Source organism: Etheostoma cragini, chromosome 15 (genome assembly GCF_013103735.1).
Source record: "Etheostoma cragini isolate CJK2018 chromosome 15, CSU_Ecrag_1.0, whole genome shotgun sequence".
Lineage (NCBI taxonomy): Eukaryota > Metazoa > Chordata > Actinopteri > Perciformes > Percidae > Etheostoma > Etheostoma cragini.
In genome coordinates this window covers 6,017,475-6,031,721 of record NC_048421.1, presented here as the reverse complement: position 1 = coordinate 6,031,721, position 14,247 = coordinate 6,017,475, and the positions used below count along the sequence as shown (strand labels likewise).

General features: G+C 41.2%; 2 protein-coding genes across 4 annotated transcripts; both read left to right on the top strand.

The window, feature by feature from the left end:
• The first annotated feature begins 383 nt into the window (after window positions 1-383).
• Window positions 384-7,330, top strand: si:ch73-364h19.1. Of its 2 annotated transcripts, none has more exons than XM_034893342.1 (5): window positions 384-891; window positions 1,353-1,462; window positions 3,717-3,809; window positions 4,076-4,249; window positions 5,499-7,330. In XM_034893342.1, exons 1-5 carry the CDS (start codon window positions 741-743, stop codon window positions 5,667-5,669), a joined length of 699 nt encoding a protein of 232 aa, XP_034749233.1. In that variant the 5' UTR covers window positions 384-740; the 3' UTR covers window positions 5,670-7,330. The 2 variants fall into 2 exon arrangements, with proteins under 2 accessions (XP_034749233.1, XP_034749235.1); XM_034893344.1 differs by having other exon boundaries at window positions 388-891; window positions 4,079-4,249.
• On the top strand, window positions 2,390-14,042 carry si:ch211-120g10.1 (butyrophilin subfamily 3 member A3). 2 transcript variants are annotated; one of them, XM_034893328.1, is made up of 10 exons: window positions 2,390-2,394; window positions 10,332-10,415; window positions 10,827-10,925; window positions 11,053-11,154; window positions 11,275-11,409; window positions 11,490-11,627; window positions 11,721-11,772; window positions 11,860-11,886; window positions 13,031-13,057; window positions 13,138-14,042. In XM_034893328.1, the coding sequence occupies exons 2-10, from the start codon at window positions 10,356-10,358 to the stop codon at window positions 13,692-13,694; spliced, it is 1,197 nt and encodes a 398-aa protein (XP_034749219.1). In that variant the 5' UTR covers window positions 2,390-2,394; window positions 10,332-10,355; the 3' UTR covers window positions 13,695-14,042. The 2 variants fall into 2 exon arrangements, with proteins under 2 accessions (XP_034749219.1, XP_034749218.1); XM_034893327.1 differs by lacking the exon at window positions 2,390-2,394 and adding an exon at window positions 8,536-8,749.
• The last annotated feature ends 205 nt before the right edge of the window (window positions 14,043-14,247 follow it).

Genomic DNA, 14,247 nt, shown 5'->3' with positions numbered 1-14,247 from the left:
TTATTAACTTTTGATTTAAGATTTGATCTATAAAAGTCATAGCCATTTCTGATCAAAATAAAAAAATGTCATGCCTTCTAAGTTTAAGACTAATCTGCACTGCTCGGGATGAAATATAAAAATGGTTATGATTGTACTATTATTAATATCATATAGGCCTTTGCGATGCAATCATTTAAGATGCGTCCCATGGCAGTTTAGAATGTTGAAATACAAGTTTTCCATAGTTCCTTTTTCCCCATCCATGAATACTAATGCTACATTTTGGCTCTTTGTCTGTATAGAAATGATCTCAGGACGGGACCCCCACAGTCTCCAGGGTAACAGGGCTGCAGCTCAGGCATCCGGTGTGTTAACCTACTGCTCTGGATGCCATTAAGTAGACGGCGGAGGAAGCAGCAGGAGTTGTCTGTGTTCATTACAACATAATGTAGACTGTTTGTAATCTGTTATACTGATGTGCTGGGGAAACTTTATAATAAATCAGTTGGCTCATAGTGGCTGCTGCCTGCCAGTGTCCATAAACCAAACTGCCGTCCAGCGCAGAGCCAGTGCGTCGTCACGCGGCTGGGAGAGGGCGTCAGTGCGCCTTCACACACGCTGTGGCATGTTTACCGAGTGGAGAGTTTGATCCGACTTGCAGATCGCATGTGGACTGTCACCCTGTCTGGGACCGAGCAGACGATGAAGAGCAGCGACAGACCTGGTCTCCGTTTCTTTTTCTAAGTATATTATGTAAGATGAGAGCCTTTGTCTTGGGTCTGGTAAGTTCAAGAGGATTTCTGAAGGGAACATTAACAGTTTTCACAGAAGAAATGTCCACAACTGCAAGTCCAACCATCCCCTCCTCACAGCTGACATCGGATCAACTCACAGTGGTCGCTGCATCCTGTAAGTAAAACCTTCAAACTGTGAATAAAAAAAGCTAATTGTGCTAGACTAGAGAAACATCTGTCTGGATAGTGAGCTTTTACTTGTCTGATTCCTGTGGATCCATGTGTGTTCACTTCTTTTATAGATAGCAGCCCAATTGTCAAATATTGCACTCAAGCTCTTAAACATAATTACAGATGACAGAACAGCCTAAGTCTATTATTTTCCAGCTGTCATTGTGTTTGATGGACAGGCACAGAGCATTAGACAGAAATTACTCCTTTAAGTGTTCAAGTGGTAGAAAAAGACTGTCATTCAAAACTGTCCAAAGTGAATCAACTTGCTCAACTTGAACTTTTAAAAAGATAAAACTGTTCTTTTACAAGTTGTTTTACACCCAGACAAAAAAAAAAAAACACAAAATGTGTCTGTTCAACAGTGATTATCAAACACGTCCTGCTCTTCTGCTTTCCAAACAGTTTCTTCCCTGGTGTTCTTTGTGGTCATTGTGGTGCTGCTGTCCATTATTTACCGCAAGGATCTTCAGTGCTGCAAACTCCGCTCCTATCAGGGGCCACATGCAGATATGGTAAGAAAACAAAACAAAGGGGAGAAAGTGTCTTTTGTGCTGAGTTTTCAGTTTTTTTTAAATTTGTTTAAATTTTTTAAAGTGACTCACTTCTATGTCCACGTTTGAACCTGATCCAGCACAGTTGTTGAGCTGATGAGTGGAGAGGACACGGACTCAGAGACACCATGCACACTCAGTGTCACGCCATTAAGAAGTGTCAGATTCAATTTGCATGCTGTGGGAAATGGACTACAATACAATACACTTGATATGATCATTGTCAGGCGATGGATTTGCCTCAGTTGAATTAGCTGCCCTCCAGAAATGTCTGCCACAGTAACTCTAATGGAATTGGACAGAATTAGCACTTACCACACATATTGATGCTACATCAGCAGCCCCAGTGTAATTAAATCACTGTGAATCAGATGTTGTTGCTAACATCAACATAGCAGGTGAAGCAAAACAAGCTAATCTTTTAAGTTTTTTTTTTTTTTTATAAGAAAGTGTATGTTTTAGTGTATTTTTTTATCTCCAACATCCCAAATGTATCTACCTACTTAAGATAACTGCCTGAATAAACCTGTAGGCGTTGGTGCAGGATGAGGTGATCTGGAAATGTAAACACTCCACAGAAGTAACTTTTCATTGGTTGGCCATTCTCTCTGTTTCCTCTTCCTCACCTCCGTGAGTCCCAGGGGTGAAGTTGAGTGTTATCTTCGGATTGCAGAGACTCATACCTCCCCCTCCAACTGACAGGAAGCTCTGCTCTGCCGTTGTTTTGATGGAGAAGTCCTGTTGTCCGATTTAAGGAACTAACAGAGCGTTTCTAACAGAGCTGGCCTCTAGTTACAGCTGTACCTGAACACAATGTGGCTGATAAGATATTAACCTGTTGTCAGGTCAGTACAATAATCAACACGTGACAGACTGTAAACACTGAGTACAGAGTGTTGAATACATCTATGAGTACATACAAGACATTCTTCCTGAAACCAGATTCTTACTTGAAATTGAGGTATGTGATTGAAAAAGGAAAAGCTTTTTAATTGTTCTTCTTTTAAGGATACCGAAAGTAAAGGTTAGTCATTCTGCGAGGGAATCACACAAACGCTCTTTCATTGTGTTCCTGTGGGGCATTTCATGTCTTCAACTTCATCGTCACATACCTTTCCCTGCTTCAGTTTGCACCATGAATAGTGGGCAGACCCCACTGTGGGTGTTGGGGACACAAGGAGGACAATGGATCTCCTTTAGGTTGCAGCGGTGAAAAAAGGCACACTGCCGCTGGGGTCCTCCCCCGACTTCAACACTGATTTTACACGGTTGTGCTTTTTCACACTGGCTGAATCAATGGCAGGAGACAAAAGAATAAGTCTTCTATTTTTTTTTTCTTGAGGACTTTTTCGGGCTTCTTAAAAGTACAAACCAGTGAGGGAAAGTGACCTTTGACATCACCTTTTTGGTGTCGTCTCTCTCTCTCTGAAACGATGTGAGGGTTATGGCAAAGGTCGTTAGCGTGCGTCACTCTACGTTTGACTGATGTCATTGTTTAACTGGCCTGGGAAAAATGATCTGACATTTTAATACTAGTTATTGCATTCTGAACCCCCACTTTTGTTGCCTCGTAGTCAGAGGGAATATCCTCAGTAATAGCAGCAAAAGTTGTCCTAACATCTCTGACCCTCACACTGAATTTAAATCCCAGTTAGGCTACAAACTGACTTTGTTGTAATGCCCCAGTGACATACGAGGGGCCATAATGTGTATTGGAGTGTGCTCGTTAAGAGGTACCTGCTGCAGTTACAAGGGGAAGAGAGAGACACTACTGAAAAGACCACACGGTGTGGTTTGTTGCCTAGGGACTATGATGCCACAGTAGGACACCACATTGTTCTCCACACAAAGGAGACTCATTTAGACTCAAGGCAATTACCTAGTTTTCCTGGTCTTTTTTCAGGACTGTTGCACCCTTTTACAGTGAGACTCTGACATGTCTTGTTTTAGAGTGGGTGGGACCGGGAGGAGGCACGGAAATTGGAGGGTTGTCGTCTTATTGATCAGATAATTTATGGTATCGCTAAACCAGCCAGGGTCTACAGTGATTAAACAAGGCATGAACATTGGTCAATGGGGCTGAAATGAGTAGATTTTTGACTAATTGCAGTAGGCTTAGTAGTTCAAATAGAAACAGATTAATGTTTGTAATAAATGACTAAAGGCTGTGCTTTCTGAGACACACTTGTTCCAGTCATTAATGCTTGTTTTACAGGATGCTCCTCCTCAGTACTACAGCAGCAGACAGACACTGGTGGGATCTCCTTGTCTGGAGCAGACTCACATCATGGATGACAACAACCCTCAGGTGAGAGTCTAGAATGTTATTATGATCAGTTTTGCCTTCAGTGTACACTGTTGCAGGGGATATAGAAACACTATCAGTTCCCTCTTACAACACATATTGTACAGTACACATATTTCTGCGTGGATTACAAACCTCTGAAATTAACGTTTTTAATGACTGCAACTTTAAAGTGGGTTTCAATGATCCACAAATCCTCAGCACATAAAAGCTTCTGTTTCCCATCCTTCATAAGTGTCCCTCTGTGTTTGGGTCTGTATGCGTCTCAGCAGGCAGGTCAGCTGTTCTACGTCGGCCTGCCCTCCAGCTACAGGCTGCCGACACTGGAGGCCCCCCTGCCGAGACTCCCCTCCTACGAGAGCGTCCGAAAGAAGGACCGCCAGAGGCAGATCCACCTAATGATTGCAGACCGCTTCGGCCTCAATGGACCCATTGTGACTGAGGTTGGCTAAAGTAGGGATTAGAACTGTGTCACAGCGCTTGATACAGTCCCAAATGCTGGGACAATGAAGTATCTCAGGTGCTGTTGTTAAGTCTGGGAACATAAAAGATATTGTACTCCTACAATGTCAAAGAATGCTAACGCTCATATCTCCTCTTATTTTGGATGCCCCTCATGTTGAATGGAGATGATAAGAAGCAGGCTTTTTATATTATGACCACACTGTCAAACAATATTGTAACAAGAGCTTGTACAAAGATTAGACTGCATTCACAGTGCAGTAAACAGGATACGCTATCGGCTCATCTGATGCACCCAGCTGAATTGTACTGGCGGCCGCATTTCAAGGTTTTACCGTGTTGATCTTTTGCTGAGCTTTTGACGCTTGAGCAAACAAGGTAATGAGAAAAAGGCACATCAAACATAATTAAAGCCTGCATACTGAATGCAAACAGTGACCGGGAATGCTGCTTTGTGCTCCCGTCTTGTACTGTTTTTTTTTTTCTTTGACCTCTCCTTTTTTCCTTAATGAAACAGTAGTCAGCATGGCTGCCCATCTCTTACTCTCTTTCACACACACACACACACACACACACACACACACATGCCCGCACACGCACACGCACACGCACACGCACACACAAATACAAAGAAACACACAGTACTTTCCAGTCAACCCATCACTAGTCGCATAAAAGTCTCCCTCCCCCTAAACAGAGTTCAACTGATGGCCTCCTTAATTTACCTCTGTCTGACGTGCAGCCCAAGGCAGGATAGTAATAACACTTTGTGGCCTGGTGTGTGTATCACACAAAGGGCACGGTTGTAGGGTTGCTCTTGTTGCCCGAGGGTCCCCAAGCAATTAAAAGATAAGAAGAGCCAGTCGGGAAGTGTAAATCTGCCAGATGAGAAAGATAATGCTTTGGAGACAAATATGTTCTATGCGGCCAACGTGGAGATTAATACAAACTACAAACATCTCCCACTTATTTTTTTAGGATAGATATCATACCTCAGGGTGTTTTCCAAGCAACACTTTCATCCTGGGAAAACAATTTCTGTCTGTCCTGAAGAATTCTGTGGTTATATTGTTTCTGATTTATGTATGTCAGTATATCACAGTAAAAGTCTCAGATGGCTTTGCACATTTATACTAGACAGGATAGCGAGGGCAGTGTATTCTAGCAAGTGAGGAATATAAATAGTTTGTATGTTTTTAAATCTCTCTTATTTTTCTGCATTTCCGACAGGCTCCTCCAACATATGAAGAGAGTATCCGCCAGTCAGTGGATTTGCCGTACAACATCCTCTCATCCAGTCTGGACATCTCCCCTCCTCAGAGTATCTACACCAACACAGGGCCCGACACTCATCATCCATTCAACTGTGATAACACCAATAGCACTGTTCTACATGTGTGAATACTGAGCGAGCATCTCCAGCTGTCTGATGAATGTGAAAAACACGTGATAGCTTTATACACAGATTAAGTTACCAAAGGAACAAAAGAGTTGAAGATTGGATCACGTCTGGATCCTTCCCACAAACTGATTCTGATACATCAAGAAGGCTGAGTTGATCTTGAGAGATAGCTGATAAAAGGAGCATCCATAAGGACACCTTTGGCTTTTGACGTTTGAATGTTAAAAAGACTTTGTGACAGTTATACTCTGCCATGCTGATACATTATAACAGAGAATCACTGGATATTGACTGTATTGACTATTGACTTTTTACTGAGGTGGCTGGTACACCTTGAAGAAGAAAGTTGTGGACTACAACATACCAAAAAGGAAACCACTATTTACTTTGTTGATTATACTTTCGGTGAACACTTCTCTTCTCTTTTATTGTGCTGCTCCTAAAACAAGAGATTGTAAGATTATTGGAGAACTGTTTGTGTCTGTCAAACATTGACATTTCTATGTCTTCTAGAAGGCGTGGACCGTGCCAGTCGCCTCTCTGTCAGCTCAGCAAAATGTATCCTGAATTGTCTAATTTACAAATACTAGTTGTCTTTTACGTGGTTGACATTGGATGGTGATGGCGTGTGGCTATGAGTCGCTCATCAGGAACAGGAAAGCAACTTTCCAGTCTCCTGCCAACTCTGCTAACCTGGCTTTGCTAGCCAGCTGGCCAGTCACGTTTTCAAGTGTTAACATCCGAGTAAACAACCCAGAGGGAAACGTAGGGGCTATCAGCTACGACCTTTGGTTACGATCCTGACTACTTGGACAAGCAAGACCATCTTTACATCCATTGCCGTCTCTAGGGAGGGCACCAGGGCAAGCGTGGAGGAATTGAACACTGACGTTACTTCTCTGGATTCCAACGGGATATCGGGACGATTGTGTCCTTTTGCAGAGACTTGGTTGGATCTTTGATTGCCGGTGCCTTTCAACCGGGTGACTTTTTTTCTATGTGCCGATCTGATGGCCACATTCTGCTCATAATGAATCATGCCCAAGTTGAAGGAGCTGATGGGATTACATTTTACTGGAATTATCCCTTGTATCATTTCATGTGACAAATAAAAGTGGGTGATTGATGATTGATTGGTTGGTTGATTGATTGATTGATTGATTGCCTGACTGAATGATTCTTTACCCTATCAAAGCCGTGCTATACTTCCATATAGCATGTGGTTCATCATTTGAGAAGGAGAACTACTAAAGGTGCTAATGAGAGTGCCTTCCATAAAGTTATATGAAGACATACTGTATATTCCAGGAAATGTTTTTTTTACCACAATTTTTTTTTGTTAAGGCAGATGGGACTCTTGATGATTTCACACTTTGCATTGCTAGGACAGAAACATTGATTCGTTTGTTCTGTTCTCCGAGAACAGGCGTCATGGAGCAAAATGAAATGGAGTGAGATGTAAACTACGAAGAAATACTAAGTTCCTTGTCGGGAAGTGTTTTGTTTTTCCTTTTCCTACAAAGTTATTCTCTACAATCTGTCATGTACTCACAGTAAATGTTTGTCACATTGCACATAGTCTTGTACTGTATTTATAGAAGAAAAATGAGTGACTCCTGAAACAAATATAATTACAAATAACTACTTTTCTTGTTTTGTTGATGGACAATTTTAATCATACAGCAGTATAGCACATTACGCATGTTTAACTAAAGCATGATCAAGAACAGTAATTACAGACTGCTGCAGTATTACTCATATCAAGGCTGGCCTTTGATAATTACATTTCCATGACTATGTATGTAGGGGTGTGTAAGACAGAAAGGAAACTTCCTTTAAAAGGAGATTCTTGTCCAACTAGTAATCTGAGGCTTTTTTTATGAGGTCTCATACTACTTAAATTAATTTGCATTGAGATGCCTGTCCCTTGGATCACCCCGATTTAAAGGGAAGCTCATTGAATACATTTTCCGTATGATCTTTTTCTGTCATCTCTTAAAATACAGTTAAGATTAAAAAATAAACTGCAGTAATGTAATGTGAGACGGCACGTCATCAGAAATTTGTCTCAGTAATAGAAATGATCAGAAAATAGATGAACAAAAAATGTATTGTCTTGTTGACTTCTATTGCCTAAATGCATTGTCCCACATTTGTTCTGAATATCTAATGTTACTCATTTTCAAAGTTTATTTTCAAATTTTAGTTTTGCTCCTATCTTTGAGGTCAAATGTTAGTTTTTTTTTAATCTTGTGCCAACATGCTAATACTGTTGACCTCTTTCAACCCCATTTAGTCACATAACCCTGTGAACAAGTGTCAGGCTTAAATTTAAAATACCATCATAAGATGAAGTTTCACTCGTATTATTGGTAGTATTTGGATCCCAGTAGCCTACAACATTGTAATAATTCGCCGTTACAAGCAAAAGTCCTGCACTGAAAATATTACTTTGGAACAATGTTACGCAGGAGAATGGCCCCTGAGTTATATTCAGTTAATATTGATGTATAAAAATGTAAGAAGCATTTTAATGTTAAAGTATCTGTACTTGACGTGCTGTTAGCCAGGATAATCTGTCACCTTGCATTAGATTTTTTTTAAAGTGAGTGATCATTTGCTTTGTATAAAATATGCAAAGGGACTATGAATTGATGTAGTGGGGTAGGCCTAAAGGTACAATAGTTTCCTCTACCGCAATGGAGGAAAATAATAAAGTAGCAAGAAGTGGAGAAGAAATAGTTAAGTACAAGTACCTCAAAACTATACTTAAGTACAGCATTAGAGCAAATGTAGCCTATTCACTTTGCATTTGTCCAAAATGTAAACCTGCGTCAGTATCCATGGTCAGTATCAGCGTCATAATTACCTTCCAAACATGGCAGTGCGCTTTGACCAACGGGGCACCTCGTTCGTCACTGACGGAGAAAACCGAACCTGCTCGAACAGCCGACTGTAAGTCTGGCATGTGTGTAAACAAGGTCAGACACTGCAGCACACTTCCTCCAGACACCGACGGCTGCTCGCTCTTAAGGCAAGAGAAAAAGAAAACTTCTTTACCCAACCTGTGAGGACCAAGGTAGGTTCGTGTGTTAAATGCGCGTTATCATATCAACCTTGTCTTATTTGGGTTGTTGTGTGCAGGACGCACTGCAGTTATGACATAACTAGCATACATTTAGGCTATGTAACATTTCATTCTGTTACGTGTTGAGCGGCATATAAATTACATTTTAAAACGTGCATAAGGAGTCTAAGTGCAACTATAATCCAGATTTGCCGCAAAGTCATACGGCAGTTATACCTCATGCGCAGTCATCAGCTGGCCTCTAACTGGGTCGCTCTGCAAAAACTGCATGGTCATGTTTTCCAAGACATTGTTAACGCATCCAGTCTTTTCATTTTCCTTAGCTTGATTTCAGTCGCTGCAATTAAATAGGCCTATATTTGCAAAAATATAATACTATCAAATATTTCGCCTTAGCTCAGTATGATTTACTGCACATTAAGGAACAGGACATACAGTGTGAACCACATACACAGGTACTGTACTCATACCTGAGTGCTGCAGCTTTGTGGAGCTTGACTGTGCTGATATAAAAAAAAATAACCTGCATAACTTTATTCATAGCCAAACCAGACCTGTCTATGACTGTGTTTAATTAGAGAAACTGTAGATAAACACTAGTGTTAATTAACTAAATAGGTTAAAGTGTACGTAAAGTTAGGATTTATTTATTTATGGCATTGCATTCACCCACATCCTCCTCAGTCTGGGTCTGCATGTAAACCTGTTCAAAATTGCATCCCCAAGGCTTTAGTGCCAACCAGACACAGACTGAGCTCATGCATTTTTCTGCAGATGACGATGGAGAGAAAGTAAGTGAGGAAGACAGAAAAGAGAGAACTTAATAATGGACATGCTCAGACTGGCAGCTGGAAGTGTGCAGGGCCAGTCACGTTTCAGACTGCCTGTTCTGATCGCTCGATTCTGCTCCAGTTAATGAACACTTATGTGTTCTGGGCTCGAATATGACCTCCCGAAAGACTTCCTGTTGGACCCATTTCTCATCCCTCTCCAGAGATAACAACTTGATTCACTTTACTTGTTTAATAATGCCTGCTGCAGCAGGATGCGACATTTCTCATTTTTAACAAGCTGATCACACTGGAATTTTCTTTCCATCACGTGTTAAATGATTTGCATCACATGCTGGTGTTTTGGAAGTAAACATTAGCAGTGTCCCAGTTTACAGGCTCACTTAAGACCAATGTCAAGGTCATTTGTATACTACTGGCTGTTATAGTACTGCACTCATTTTATTTCTGTGACGGCCTTATAAGTTATATATTCATACCATATATTTTTCATCCTAAAAGTATAAAATAAATGTAGTGGGGTAAAAAGTACAAAATGTCTCTCAGTAATGTAGGAATATAAAACAACAAGTACAAGAATGTCAAAATAGTTTTTATTGTCATTATTTGAGTAAATGCATTTAGTTACATTCCACTACTGCTGATTACAGATATAACCATGTAACCTCCAATGTCCTTTGTTTGAGTGGCCAGGCTACAAGAGAGAAAAAAAAGTTTTTGCTGTGAAATCATTTTCTAAACTAACATTTATAATGTATTATTTTTTTGTTTTTTCACCAAAGGATTCTTATTACAGACCAGCCAAGATGATGCAGTGTTTTCACTTCATGGTGGAGCCGGCCAAAAATCTTACCGCCAAAATAAAGGTAACGTGGTTCACTCTATATAAAAAAAAAAAAAGAGAAACCAAAACAATGTCTGTTTAATGTGTAAGCCTGTTTTTTTTTGGGTCACCTTGATTCTTAAGCAGATTCTTTTAGTATTAGGTGCGTGCATGCACTTCTCCTTTCCGGATTTAATTCAACAAGAGAGAGCTGCTGTGGGAGCCTGAAAGGAAGGGGGGCTTTTCTTTTCTGCTGACAGAAACACAGCCATGATGTGCATTTTGATCAGGCTGAGTGACCCCCTCCTTTCTAATTTGACCTTATTACTTTCTAAGGAACTTGTAAAGCAGCACTAATGTCCTCCAAACGTTCTTTTTTTTCACTGAGAACTCTTCCCTTTCCAAGCACTTTCCCACAGAAAATCTTTTATTTTACGTAATGTTTTTTCCACAGGAATCACACAAGAGAGCGAAGAATGAGAAGAGGGAGCCTTTGGATGAGGATCAGCTGTTTATTGTGGATCTGGCTCGAGATTTACGCCGAGTGTGCCAGGTAACAATTCACTCATGAAAACTCAAATAATTTTGTCAGACTTAATATGTAACCGGTTTTGTCTTTACATCTTAGTCTTTCACCAACCCCATGTTTTCCTCTCTTGTCTCTCTCTTTGCCTCTGCAGAGGTCAGCAGTCCTGGAGCACATCTGGAACCTTGATGACATCTGGCCAGCCTCTCTCTGCAGGGTCTTCATTCTACAATGGGCCTTAATGTTAGAGAGCAAGGTGCTTACCTGTGAAAACCATCCATTTCCAGAGGGAGAGTGATAGGGACAGACTATGACGATACTTACTGAAGGTGCAGAGAGGTTTTTCCACTAAAGGTTTGTATGTTACTGTGTGCAGAAGAGGCCCTTGCAGACAGATGGCTGGCCAGAGATGGACGAGGTCAAACAGCCGGATATGATTAATGAGCAGGACATGCTACAGGCCAAAACTGTGATTCTCAACTGGATCAAGGACGTGAGAGCTCAGCCTGAGGTGGGAAGTCCAAATATACCATAAAGATTTCATGCTGTTTTATCAATAGACACATTGTATTCATATTGATCATCTTGCAGCAAAGTGTGTGGCCTGGGGAACCTGTTGCAAAGGCTCTGGAGGACCTGCAGTCAGCCTGGCGCTGGGGCCGCGCGCCCAATCTGCTGACCGCTATGGAGCTGGTTTTTTGGACTTTAATTGTGCAGCGCCCAGATAAGGTAGAAGTCCATGTAACTGTTCAAGGAGTATGCTTAACTACCTTGTGTTTATTGTGCAGGTGTAAAACAAACCTTTTTGATGTGTTCTCGCAGGATACCATACCGCAGCAGTGGCTCATGTGGAAGCAAAGGACTCAAAAGATTGGTTTGTAAATCAAAACTGAATCAAGTAAAATTCCAATCAGTATCAAAGATTTCATTTTCTTATAAGTCTGTTACTGTATCCATCCAGGTGCCATATCCTACATTCCTCAACCAGGTGAGTGATATACTGTACATCACCATGCTTTTAAAACAATAACATTAAACCGCTTCACTGGTTTCAAGCTACATTCTGACTGCTCGGTAATGTAATCAACATGGTAGTGCTCTTGTATGGACCATGTTTGCCAATCGTTGCTAATTGGCAAACATACATTTTATTGTAGTTTTGCACCATTAAAATATGTGATTATCCACAAGGCTCATTATTTGGTTTGAAGCAAAGTAGATGCATATTGTACACATGCCACTCCAGTGGGGTTCAGGTATAGGACACCAGAATACAAAAAATAAAAAGAGGCTGAAGTTTTCAATCTTCTAAACTGTTAATATGTTTGTAGATGCATCGGTTTGATCTACATAAAGGGTCTTCAACGCTTTTTTAAGCCAAGGACCCCTCAACTGAAAGAGCAGGGTCCCCATACTACATATATTGTATAAAAAGAGTTGCATATTATACTGTGCCCTCAGTAACATGTAGAGGGGCCTAAAGCCTTTATACATTTTTTTTTTTGCAGAGAATACTAAACTATTTAAATCTAGTAATTGTTGGCACAATTTTTAATAATCATGTTATAATTTTAAACATACATGTGGCACAGTGAATCCCTAGGATAAACTGTGGAAGGCCTTTTAGTAACTAGGACCTTACCTATAGACCATATATGTTTGCTCATAATATGTTGGATTCATGTTAAGACATTTGAATTTTTTCACCCCCTGCAGTGACTTTGAGGACCTGTTAGGTGTCCCAGACCCCTTGTTTAAGATCCCTGATCTAAATGAAGAAAGATAAATGACAACTTCATCTGCAATTAGGAGGTCAACACACTTATCTATTTACTATGAACAGAAAAATCACACAAGGATCCAAAGAGAGGACTGTGTGTTGTTCATATGGATATTTTTTCCTGCTAAGGCCTAAACGTTCAATCAACAAAAAAAATTCAGCTCTGACAAGCACTCCTTTTCCTTAAGATTCTTGTTGTTACAATATCCTCTGTTTGGACCTGTAACACTGTTGTACAGCCAATAACTACTGACAACACAGCTCTTATTCTACTAAACCAGGTTTGCAACATTATGCATTGCATTTATACAGACGTCCATTTCTTACTACTAAAGCCCTCTGTTTTTTGCAGTGTGGGATTGGATCTCAGATGCTTCAGGTACAGCTTTCGTTTGATCAAATTATTAATCAATATAATCTCTACCGAACCTGTCCCGTAATTGTTACTTTTCCCTCAAGTGGAGGTGACTCTGGATCTGGACACAGCCAACCCTGATCTGCTCATCACTGATGAGAAGAAGATGCGCTGTGGCTTCGAGCGGAAGGATGTTCCCAACTACCACCAACGCTTTGACGGCTGGTGGTGTGCTGTCGGGGTGGAGGGCTTCAGCTCGGGCCGCCACTACTGGGAGGTGGACGTGGGAGAGCGGGACTGGAGGCTGGGCGTGGCCAAAGAGTCGGCCCTGAGGAAAGGCTTCAAGTCCCTGAACACAGACACGGGTTACCTGAGCCTGCGACTGGAGAGGGGCACCGAGCTGAAGGCACTGACGGTGCCATTCACCGCCCTGCCCGCCGGCCTCATCCCCGGCAAGGTGGGCATCTACCTCGACTACGACCACGGCCAGCTGTCTTTCTTTGACGTGGACAAACATTTTCACATTTACACCTACAACGAGAGCTTCGATGAGAAGCTTTTCCCCTTGTTTGGGACAGTGGAGATCGCCAAGGATCTGGTGATCAAGTCTCCAGCGGCTAAGACCCAATGTCTCTGCCCCACGCCTTGCCTCTGGGGTTGAGCTTCCTCCTCTCCCCTCTTCCTTTAAAAGCCAGTAGTATCATAATAATGTATACCAAATGGTTATATAATAACCACTGAGAGGAATCAGAGATCCTGATCATCGTGCTATTGAATAGCTCCACTACGTGACCACCCTCTATGCTGCTGCTGCTTCTGCTGCTTTAATGTGATCGTTGCAACCACTTCCTCACTATAGAGTTACAGTGCTACTCATTGCTCACACACATAATGTATTTTCATATATTTGAAAGGAAACCTATAGTAATAATGTAATGTATTGTGCAATATTAACCCTGCGGTAAGAATGCATTTCTGTGAATGACAAATAAACCCAATCTATGTCTTACTAATTGGTCTGTTTATTAGTACATTAGACATAATAAGTGATTTATATGCAGTATGTCACGCAAAGGTACAGGAAGAGTGCACAGCAAAAAAAAAATAAGAAGAACAATTAGTTAGAAAGAGAATTCTGATTTGAGAGCTGAAGTGTCTGTCAGTCCCTGATAGATCAGTGTCTTGGGTAAATAAGCATCTGGGATCAGTAATCA